Source organism: Engystomops pustulosus, chromosome 9 (assembly GCF_040894005.1).
Source record: "Engystomops pustulosus chromosome 9, aEngPut4.maternal, whole genome shotgun sequence".
Lineage (NCBI taxonomy): Eukaryota > Metazoa > Chordata > Amphibia > Anura > Leptodactylidae > Engystomops > Engystomops pustulosus.
Window position 1 is genome coordinate 8,983,267 of NC_092419.1, and position 12,206 is coordinate 8,995,472.

General features: G+C 41.5%; 1 protein-coding gene across 1 annotated transcript; it reads right to left on the minus strand.

Moving 5' to 3' along the window:
• Positions 1–2,273: 2,273 nt before the first annotated feature.
• Positions 2,274–8,543, minus strand: LOC140077741 (cytochrome P450 2H2-like). The gene is made up of 9 exons (XM_072125176.1): positions 8,323–8,543; positions 7,748–7,910; positions 7,331–7,480; positions 6,958–7,118; positions 5,236–5,412; positions 4,632–4,773; positions 3,754–3,941; positions 3,062–3,203; positions 2,274–2,596 (listed from the first exon to the last, which is right to left on the minus strand). The coding sequence occupies exons 1-9, from the start codon at positions 8,500–8,502 to the stop codon at positions 2,412–2,414; spliced, it is 1,488 nt and encodes a 495-aa protein (XP_071981277.1). The 5' UTR covers positions 8,503–8,543; the 3' UTR covers positions 2,274–2,411.
• Positions 8,544–12,206: the final 3,663 nt, after the last annotated feature.

Sequence of the window (12,206 nt, forward strand, 5' to 3'; positions counted from 1 at the left end):
GTCTGTCACCTCATCATCCTCCGATCCCTCAGTCTGCTCCCCCCTCGGACTTCCTGCCCTGACAACAACTTCACCACTGTCTGACAACCGTGTCTCCTCATCGTCCGACACCTCTTTACACACTTCTTCCACTACGTCAATAATGTCATCATCACCCACAGACTGCGACCGGTGGAAAACCTGGGCATTGGAAAATAGCTCAGCAGCAACCGGACAAGTGGTTTGTGACTGTGGGAAGGGTCCAGAAAACAGTTCCTCAGAGTATGCCGGTTCAAATGCCAAATTTTGCTGGGAGGGGGCAGACTGGGGGGAAGGAGGCTGAGGTGGAGGAGCTGGAGGAGTGCTGATTTCGGTGACATGGGTGGTCTGCGTGGAAGACTGACTGGTGGACAAATGGCTAGAAGCATTGTCCGCAATCCACGACATCACCTCTTCGCACTGTTCTGGCCTCAACAGTGCTCTACCACGAGTCCCAGTAACTTGAGACATGATGAACCTAGGGAGTGTAGCTCTGTGGCGTCCCCTGCTCCCTCATCATCCCCTAGCCCTCGGGTTAAACATTTTCCAAATTAAAATGTAAACTTTAATTTTTTTAAATTTTGTTTTTTTTTTTAAACAAAACGATGCTATCCTATTGCTATGGCTAGTTTCTAACCTACACTGACAGCACACAACTGGATTTTGTGCTGTGCCTGATGACTTTGAGTTATAAAAAGAAATAAACGTAAAAAAAAATAAATCAGCAGACTGTGCCTATTTCAAATCAAACCCCTAATAAATTGTCCCACTTTGGTGTTTGAGGTGAATATGTGTGTCACTAATAGCGAAACACAACGGTCGCAAGTCTCCCTGCAAATTACTCACAATATGGTACTAGCTGCACTACCAATGCCAGCAAGCCCAGCCACAAGCAAACCAAAAAAAAATGAAAATATAACGCTATTGTAGGCCTAAATAAGCCGTTGGGGTTCTCCTATGGCTATTTTCTAGCCCACACTGAAAGCACACTGCTTTGCCAGATTACTTTGAGTTATGAAAAGAAATAAACGTAAAAAAAATAAATCAGCAGACTCTGCCTAATTCAAATCAAACCCCTAATAAATTGTCCCACTTCGGTGTTTGAGGTGGATATGTGTGTCACTAAGAGCTAAACACAACGGTAGCAAGTCCCCCTGCAAATTCCTCACAATATGGTACTAACTGCACTACTAGTGCCAGCAAGCCCAGCCACAAGCAAACCAAAAAAAGTAAAATATAACGCTATTGTAGGCCTAAGAAGGGCTGTTGGGTTCTTGTAGAATCACTCCTGCCTAGCACTATTCTAATAGAACACCCTAACGCTTTCCCTGACCAGCAGCAGCTCTCTCCCTAGCGGCATCCAGACACAGAATGATCCGAGCAGCGCGGGCAGGGGCTAGTCTATTCCAGGGTCACCTGATCAGGCCGGCCAACCACTGCTATCGACGTGTAAGGGTACCACGTCATGCTGGGTGGAGTGCAGAGTCTCCTGGCTTGTGATTGGCTATGTTTCTGGCCGCTAAAAAGCACAACGGCGGGAGATGCCATTTTCTCGAGCTGGCGAAATACTCGTCAGAGCAACGAGCAGTTTCAAGTACGCTAATGCTCGAACGAGCATCAAGCTCGGACGAGTATGTTCGCTCATCTGTAGTCAAAATTTCACACATTCCTCATAATGGTAGCAATGAAAACATCGGCTCATTTCGAAAAAATTACATATCCCACAACTCTGTACCGCAAAGTATGAAAAAGTTATTAGCGTCAGAAGATGGCAAATTTTTTTTTCCTTTTTTATACATTCGTTTAATTTTTAAAAATGTATTAAAACGCAATAAAACCTGTATTAATTTGGTATCACCCCACTCATACCGAACCAAAGAATAAAGTAGACGTGTTATTTGGAGCGCAGAGTGAAAGTCAGAAAAACTGAGCCCCCAAGAACGTGACGCACATGGGGTTTTCTTCAATTCTTCCACATTTCTAATTTTTTTCCTGCTTCCCTGTACACGGCATGGAATAATAAATAACATAACAGGAAAGTAACATTTGTTATGCAAAAAATAAGCCCTCACACAGCTCTGTACATGGAAAATGAAAAAGTTATGGATTTTTGAAGGTGGAGAGCGAGAAATGAGCGAAAAAACCCTGCGTCCTTAAGGGAGTAAAGTAATAAGTATGGTCCATACAAAACCCAAGAACCTGTAGCAAACTGTACCCAACAAGAGACTTAATAGATTCCAATGTTTTTATTTACATAAAAATGACATATGTACAGAATAATATTATGACACTTATATACATATCCTTATTTTGGAAAATCCAGTTGGAGCAGCCTTATAGTTTTCTATTATCCCAAATTTTTCAGTTTACTTCGTGCAAAATCTTTCCCCACATCAAAAACGAGGGACAACTTTCATCTGGTAAGTATGGGGTCTTGATGCATTGGTGTTGGGTTCTGGTCTTATACTCAAAGTCTCTCTGTCTACGGTGGGCTCCAAGGTAAACTTCTGCAGAATGGTGGTGATGAAGAGGAAGAGCTCCATGCGGGCCAGGCCTTCTCCGGCACATACACGTTTCCCTGAGGAACAGACAAAATAAATAAAGTTACCATAACAGGGAAGGGATTGATGTTTTATAATTACAATGTTGCCAATTTTGAGTTTATAGAGTAGAAGGTTCACAGCTGAGTGACCTTGTTGATTGGATAGTGATGGTGTAATGAATTATTTTTCCTCTGGGGGCACTGTGGGGGACATAAACACGTGTTGCCTATTCAGACACAGATATAGATTGATATATTCTTCCTATAAATTTTATATAATTCTAAAGATGTTAAGTTTGTGAGGCCAATCTTATGTAATAATGTAGAAGAGCCATTATCATTATAAGGCCAATGATCCACCAGAATTTACCAGTTTCCATTTGAACATTCTTGATGTTTTGTTATACTGAACCCTACCCCGAAATACTATGGAGTTTTACTATTGTTTAATGGAAAAGTTTCCTTGTAAACTAGGAACATTCTGAAGTTCTAAGTTCTTACCTGTAGAGAAGGGCATAAATGCATCACTTTTCTTGAAGCCACCTTTCTCATTAAGAAAATGTCCAGGGTCAAACTCTTCTGGGTTCTTGAACTGTGTGGGGTCTTTCAGGACTGTGGTCAGGACTGGTATCACCATGGTGCCCTGAAAAGGAATGAATGAGAGTTCAAAATCGACTAAAGTGTCAAGTTTGAGTAGAAGCTAAGATGTTCAGGTTAGCACAACTTCTTCGCTTATCTTTTCCCGTCAAGTTACTGGGGGATTTGGGGTATGATAGCCCTTCCTCCCCTCCAAATGCTGTGCAGATAGCTGCACAGCATCTATTTCTAGGTCTGATCCTACCGGGTGTGAAATAGGTTCAATCGGTGACATTTTACAAAAGAGTGCAAGGTGATTTGTCCCAGTGCCGGCCCACTGCCCCATCGGCTGCACCCCTTCCTGCCCCTCCACACCCCCTGGCGTCGAGGTGGTAGAAAGGGAAAATTAATCACAGATGGTAGTGAGAAGCTTATTGCAATTATTTTAGGGTTTCTACGCCAGTGATCCCACTATAAGCCCTGATAAATACCCCCCTCTGCCTTTTTAGATTCGAGAACATGTGCTCTTACATTTACAGTAGATAGTATGAGGTTTAAATTATTCTCATATCAGATACGTGAGGAAGGAAGAGGTTGATAAGACCAACATTCTATACCTTAGGTATGTGATATCCTCGAAAGGTTGTGTCCTTGCTGACCGCATGAGGTGCGCCTATGGGAGCAATATCTGCAAATCTCTGGATCTCGTGGATCACGGCGTCTGTATAGGGCATCTTACTCCTGTCTTCTATTGATGGACAGCGATCTCTGCCGATCACATTGTCAATTTCTTGGTGGATCTTCTCTGAAATTTACAAGAACACAGCACAGGATTTAATTTTAAGATTTCACAGTCACATGTTTAAATAGTACAATGTCAGTACAGCCATATAACTAAGGTAAAAGTTGACGATTGGCTTTATAGGGGATATTTATCATGGATCAGCGCTCCTGCGCCAGCGTATGATTGTGGCCACGCCCAAGTCTTGTCGCGCAGGATACATCAAGAGGCTTAGGCTCTTGAAGTTTCTGGTGGAGGTGCAGCTGCTGGGCAAAACTAATGGAGGTTCAACCTGGCTTTGTTTTGCGTAAAGACCAGCAAACAAAAGTTTTAAAGAGCACAGGAACAGGGCAGGAATGCTTCGTGCCCGCCCCCTCCACACCCACATGGGTTGGAGGTGACGTATTCAGTATTTTTCTAAATCTCCCCCTATGTTCTTAGATGTCCATGAATCTTAATCCATAAGTTACCATCACTGGTGGTAAAGATTAATTTTAGTCAATTCCATAACTATAAAAAAATCTCTCGCCTTCTTTCCCTTTATTTCCTCCAAATAAATGAAGGATACAATAAATACTCTAAGATATTCAAAATAAGAGTTATCCTAAGGCTTTTGGATTGTAGTTTTTGAGGAGGAGGAGGGGGGGAGGGGGTGGGCAAAAAAAATCAAGCGGAATAAGTAAAACACATTTAAAAATGCATCAAAGTTCTTACCTTGTATTTCTGGATATTTCAGGAGAATAAGAAAACTATATCTCAGGGTCAGGCTTGTAGTTTCTGTTCCAGCGAGGAATAAATCTAATATCGTTCCCTCTAAGTTTTCATCGTGAAATTCGGTGTCTGGTTTATTTTTTTCCTAAAAACAATTCAAATGTAATGTTACAATATCTACAAATACTGAGACCTCTTTCTATATGTAATTATATATTGTCTGTAGCAACCAAAAGGGTTCCCCAGCTACAAAAATGTAATAAAATTGGCCTACAGGGGTTAGACAAAAAACTTACAGCTTTGTGTGTCCTTGTCCCACCTGGTTTCCACTCCACTCCACAATCTGGTCTCTCTTGACACCACAGGAAACAGTGACCATGGATCAGTCAGTGATTGGCTGAGCAGTCTCTATCAGTGCTTCCTGTGGTGACGCCCAGGAAGTAGAACACAGTGGGAATCCAGAGTTAAAGAGAACACAGGTTTCAATATTTTACTTTTTAACTGGCATCCCTTAGCAACAATTTTTCTATTTTATCTTCTTAGAAACTGTGGATGCTATGTAACTATGTAAAGTTTTACCCCAAATTATCTACAACTACGAACCTACCTCTTTCATCTTGATAAGGAAGCAATCTATGAAGTCGCGAGGGCAGCTCTCATCCAGGGTGGCCCGATGGGTTTTCACCATCTCTCTAATAAACAGTCTAATTTCCTCCAAAGCTTTGAAGATCTTCTGATGAGGACCTGGGATGTAGGCTACTATGGTTGGGAACATGTTAAAAATCTGAAATAGTATAAAAATAATAGTGTAAAATTTTTAGCATATTTTCATTTAATTTATACTGTGCTTTGTGTTTCTATGGTCTACAAAAAATGTATTGTTGTCGGATCCAGTAAATGTATTGTCCTTTCACTTTTTGAAACGGTGTCAAATTTTTGTCAACAAAAGAATCAGGACAAAAAATAAGATGTAGGATAACAGGATGAAAAATCAGAGGGTTTGTTTAAAGCATATAACTAACAGGGGGATGGTCAGCTGCTGCATAGTAAATAAATTGGGACTACTTGCATCATATTACCATTGGGGGGGGGGGATTAAGACTGCCATGGGCCCTGGAATGCATGAATATTATTATTATTTAACTGCCTTCAATCTGCAGTTTCAAGACTTTTTGAGGATATCTTCAAAGATCCTCTTCAAAGATCATGAAGTGGGTGAAGATCCTTCTCAGTCTAAAATTTGGTAGGTGTTTGGGTGGTCATGGGCCCTCTAGAAGACTTGGGCCCTGGGCTACCACCTAAGCCGCCTATATTATAATCCACAACTGCATATTCCGCTATAATGTGATGATCCTTGACACAGGACTCTGCAACATCTATAGTTTAAAGAGAAACCGCCATGCAAAATAACCCCCCTAAACTAAATATATTTTCATAAACTGCCATTAGAGAGCATTGCCTCTATCCCTTCATTGTCCCTCTACATGCCTGTAAACCTAAGCAATTAGGTCCTAAAGCTGTATGCAAATGACCTGTGAAATGTCCAATGAAGCATTAGCATATTCAAGCTGTCCATCTTATTCATGAGTGGGAGGCACAGCCACACCCCTAGTGCTTCACTGACAGCCTGTATAATGATGTGAGGCTGTATAATTATGTGATGGCTCCATGTGCTTGCTGGTGGCCACGCCCCCTGCAGCCTGTGTGTGTGTGTATAGGAGAGATACAACAGCTCCAGGCAGCCATGTTATAACAGAACATGTCAGGTACTTGTGTAGCTGATGTCTGTGTCTCTCACCTGTATATTAGGAGGATGCAGCATGTGAGCAGATGCAGCACACACACTAGCAATGCTTTACTATACATTACACACAGACATGAGCAGGGGGAGAAGAGGGGAGGGGGAACAGGGGTGACATCACTGCCTCTGACCATGTGACCAGCCTCATTTACATGATAAAGAAAAGATGATTTTATAATGAGTAATGTATGAAATAACTAGATAAAGGCTGGGATGGGATCCTTGTGAGCTGCTCCAACAGGTAGTAGTGACAGTACAAGTGACACACACCTGATGACAGGTGTCCTTTAAGGATTGAGAGAGGGAGTATAAAACTGTCTGTATTGTCTCATCTCATCATACGTCTGACATCAATATGAGGGGAAGTTTATTAATATATCATTTGTGAAAATTGTCAACCCTTTTAGCGTAAAAAAAACCCTGGAAAACTATATTAGTTACTATATATATAGATAGATAGATATATGGTTGGTCAACATTATCCACATTTTTTAATACTTTTTTTAAGTTTAAATTTTTTAAACTTACTTGTCCAGGACGACCGGTGATCAACTGAACAAGAAGCTGAACATTTGACAAGAGAGTCAGGAATTTCTGGTCATCATAATCAAATCTTTCACCAAACACAACGGAGCAGATGATATTGGAAACAGCGAGTCGTGTGATGTGTGTTGGGTCAATGAGATCATCTGTTATTAAATATAAAAGAGTTGGTTAGAGAAGGTTCTAACTGTATGGTACAAAACAAACATTGGAAAAATATGGAACAAAAAATATGTACATGTATATATGTAAAAATAATATTTGTATACATGAGAGACCCAGAGTTATGATTTTTGACCAAGAGCTTATTGATACTGATGGCCAACCTAAGTAAGAATATTTTTGGATCTCCACTCGCCTTTTTCCTTTATCCATTTCTCAGCCAGACATCGGGCTTCTTCTTGGATTCTTTCTTCAATGCTCCTCTTCCCCATTCCAAAATTTCTTAAAGTTGTCAGAGAAAATCGTCGAAGGATTTTCCACCTTTCTCCGTTGCTTGCGATGACTCCTGTAATTTAAAAGGTTTGTTCAGGAATAGAATAAAATCGAGTCTGATTTTTCAAAAATAGTAACATTTAACTCAAAGTGGCCACCATTATAGTATTATCTGTTTCAGTCTGGGGTTCCTTCTGGGGCACACCATCCTCCAACCTTTGAAAAAATAGGCCTTCCTAGCATACAAAATGGATTATCTTATGCTGAACCTCTCAATTAATGCATTGGGTAAGAGCCTGAGCCCTTCAGAGGCTTAATGTTATTTACTATATCGTCTTACCAAAAGCCTTCTGAAAAAATTCTCCGGCTCCTGTGTCTCCTCTATCACTGAAGGCATCACTACGGTCAACAAAAGCTTCCTTCACCGCATCGTACCCGGTCAGTACTATTGTCCGAAGGTTTGCCAGGTAGATGGTGTAGACAGGTCCATGCTTCTCGCTCAACTACAAAAATAGAGAAAACAAATAAAATTGTGGATATCATAAGTCTTCAGAGTTTACTTTTTATAGAATTGATTGATCTTCCTCCCATTTCCAGCGTCACAGTGGGCATCTGTTTAGTGCCTCTCCAAGTGATGGGGGAAGAGAGGTTAGGAAACCTACTGTGGGCAGTCAGTGACATCAAGTGGTATCTGGTGCACGCTCAAAACATTAATACAACCTCTGAGGGGATCACAAGGGCCAATTTGAGGAGATATTATCCAGAAGGCTTGGAAAAAGGCCTTCTGGATCTCATAACATGTGTTATGACTACTAAGCTATCGAAGAGTCTTACAGTAATTATTATTATTTATAGTAGTTATTGCTATATAACCACTGTGGTAATAAGGGTAAAATGGCACTGAAATATACTTACCTTAACTAAAGACTGTGGTAGCTCAGAGGTGCTGAGCTGAAAGATATTCCCCAGAAGCGGTAGAGGGGTAGGTCCTGGAGGTAGGTTCTTCTGTTTGACCCCATGCCACCACTTTATAAGATAGATTAGTAGGGTGACCCCAGTGGTCAGGAGAAGCGTGGCTGCAATGCTCAGAGCCATCCTGTGCCCCGGGTACTATAGTTCTGTCTGTGGTGAGCTCCTCTGTATTTATCTATTAAAGGTAACGGGCACTGATCCAACAGACTTTATGATGTTTGGGCAGAGGGCGGTGATCAGGGTTCGGTCACACTTGCTATTGGCAGCCAAATAATAGCTCAACCATAAAGTTCAAGAGAGTTTACTTCTCTCGGCTCAATGCCAGCTGTAAACTTTGTCATTGCCAGACAACAAGTTTGTTCCGTACTTCTTTAAAGAGTCATTTTTGCACGAAGAAAATACAACATAGAAAAATGTATAGAGACCATTGGCACAAGATAAAAACAAAAAACTCTTTATTGGATCATATTAAGTACAATGATTAAGTACAAAAGAAAGTTGACGCGTTTTGGACCATTAAATGTAGGTCTTTACTGATAACCAGGTGGGAGAGGAACAAAACCCGCTAAACAACAATGGGGAGAGTTACAGAAAATGTAAATACTGCCAGACATTGCGTCATCTACAAGTTTAGTGAAGTGAAAAATGGGTCCAAATCCAGTACCAAACCCTATAGTAAATAAGTTTTTGTAGTTAACACCCTGACACATAGATGCCCCTCTTAACATCTACTGCTGTTTCAGTGTCAACAATAACCTCCATTCTTTGCTCCAAAACGCGTCACCTTCTCATCGTATGTAATCAGTGTTTTTGTAATTGATCCAATTGGATTATTTTGATCTTTTTACCTTGTTCTGTGCTAATGATTCTCTCAATTTTCTTTATTGGATTTTGTCATATTCTCAGAATGAGATTAATCTGTGCACAACCTGTCACTAGGGAAAAAAATGACCCGATGGTCACCTGAACTTTTTGTAATCTTTTCATTTTTGCAGAAAGGCCTTTGGGATTTCAGTGCAGACCGAGGCAGTCTGAAGATCACACAAATTACTTGTACAGCTACATCCACTTACGACCAAAATTGTGAGTATATCCGTAGTCCAATGTGTTTACTAATAAGAAGTAACACTCATCTGGATATTTTCCAGTATTTTTTAAATATTTTTTAACTCCTTTTAACCCTGCTAGGTAGGGATCTAGCTGCTCTGGTTCCCTATACTCCATATATGATACCTCAGTGAGCTTCTATCATCTTCAAGGAATATTGTGTAGAAAATGGAAAAGAAGTAGAAGAATGGCTCCACATGTGTGAACACGGTCAAAATAAGCTTAAACTATATTGATGTCAACTTAAAGGGAACCTCTCACTCATTTTCCCTAAAACAGGTTGCAGAAGCCCCTTACACCATTATAGCTGTATTTCAAATCTGCCTTTCTACCTTCTCTAAAAATTAGCATTACAATATAATTGTGTGTTATAACTTACCTTGCATCATGACAGAATCACCTTTGTAGTCTCAGAGGTTGGGCTTTGATTTGGATGCATTTCAAAACATGTGACTGGTCTATTCTGCTCACTCCTCAGCTCTCAGCCCCCACCTTTGTGCTCCTGTACAGCTCCTCCCTCCTGCTCCTTCGCAGAGCTCACAGACTGGTGAGCTGACATCAGTGGGTGGGGGTAGAGAGCTGAGGAGTCTGCAGCCCAGACAAGTCACATGTTGTTTTTTGAAATGCATTCAAACCCAACCCCTGGGACTACTCAGAGGATTCCGTAAGGGTGCAAGGTAAGTTATTAACACACAATTATATTTTAATGCAAATGCTTAGAGAAGGCAGAAATACATATTTGCATTGCAGGCATAATGGGCTTCTTCAACCTGTTTTTAATGAAAATGAGGTCCCTGGTGATAGGTTCCCTTTAATATACACTTTATAATTGGTTTATATAAACATACCACATTAAAATCACCTTTCAAGCCCTAACTGGTTTCTTCATTGCCTTTTCATCAATTACGGGGTAAATGTTACTCAGGGCTATAGGGATTGGCCAGTTTTTAATAGATCTCTTCCATTAGATATGTCTCTGTGAGGGCTTCAGCCTTTTCCTGTTCTCACCACGCTGCCCTCTGCATACATACACAGCTTCCTCTCTCTCGCTGCGCTAAGCCCTCTTCATGGTATCACCCTCTGCGTCTCTCTTTTCACTATCAATCCTCACAGAGACTTGGAGGTCAAAAGGGAGCAGGCTGTGCCATAACTCTGCTGCTGCAGCTCCACCTGTTCATCTGAGCTCAGATATATAAACAAATAATCATGGAGAGTCTGAACACCGTAGAAAAGTAAGTAATGGGACTGCTGAATCACTTGACAAACATTCAGGAATTATTATTAAGGCAGTAAAGGCACATGGGCAACATATGTAAAAGAGTGGCCAACCCCTTTAATTTCATATTTGGAACTCTAGTGATGAAATGAAATGGTCCAAATTTGTCTTTCGTGTAACTTTCAATTTAATTAAACTCACCAATTTAATATTCTCATACATTAATCCATAGGAGTAGTCAACCATACTATTATTGTGGAAAAAACCCTTTAAGACTGAATAAGCCAGCTAGGATGTTGGCAGTGGTAGTGCTGTATCAGTTCCTGAACTTTGGATATCAGTTTTACCTGAAATCGGTTCACTAAGATGACTCATGGAAACTTATCAATCAAACTCATATTACCTGGATTACCTTCACATGCACTGTCTCCCTGATACTTGTATCGTGATAATGTGATGTGAAGATATTCAATAATTGGGTGGGGGGGGGGGGTTTAGGAATTAATAAAAGTTGGGAGTTGTATAAATATTTATTAAATTGGTTGCATATAAAATAATAAGGGTGGTTTTGTCATATTAATTAAGGGGCAATAGTGCTGTGTATAGGATATACCGGTAAATTATAGGGGGCTCCTGCTCAGTTGGTAATGAAGCTCATTGAGGACCCCGACTAAATCATATAAAGTAATGTTCAATGTGTGGCCTTATTGAAGGAGAATATTGGGGCTCATTTACTAAGGGTCCGCGGACCGCATTTCCATCGGGTTTCCCGTTGATTTCCGATTTGTGCCACATTTAAAAGGGTTTTTTGGCGCACGTGATTGGATTGTGTCGAATTGGCGCCGGCTTGCTTTCATCGGAGGGCATGGACGTCGCACAACCCGACTGATTCAGACAAACCGCGGAATTTAAAAAACAAATTGGGGCAGATTTACTTACCCAGTCCGTTCGCGATCCAGTGGCGCGTTTTCTGTGGTGGATTAGGGTCCGGCCGGGATTCACTAAGGTAGTTCCTCCGACGTCCACCAGGTGGCGCTGCTGCGCTGAAGAGCATCGGAACGCACTCAAATACACCGGCCTATCCTGGATGAAGGTAAGTGCAAGCTCCGCAACACTTTTGTTTTTTTAAATGCGGCGGTTTTTCCGAATCCGTCGGGTTTTCGTGCGGCCACGCCCCCCGATTTCCGTCGCGTGCATGCCAGCACCGATGCGCCAAAATCCGATCGCGTGCGCCAAAAACCCGGGGCAATACAGGGAAAATCGGCGCAAATCGGAAATATTCGGGTAACATGTCGGGAAAACGTGAATCGGGCCCTTAGTAAATGACCCCCATTGTGTCGCAAGATCAGCACTCACATGCACCGGGAAGAAGAAGGTGAACTCCGGCGGACCTAAGCGGGGGAAGCGACACATGCAGAAAATTGGACGCACGATCTTAGTGAATCGCGGAAGACCTGAATCTTCGTCGGACAACGCACTCCAGGGATCGGGATGGGACGGGTAA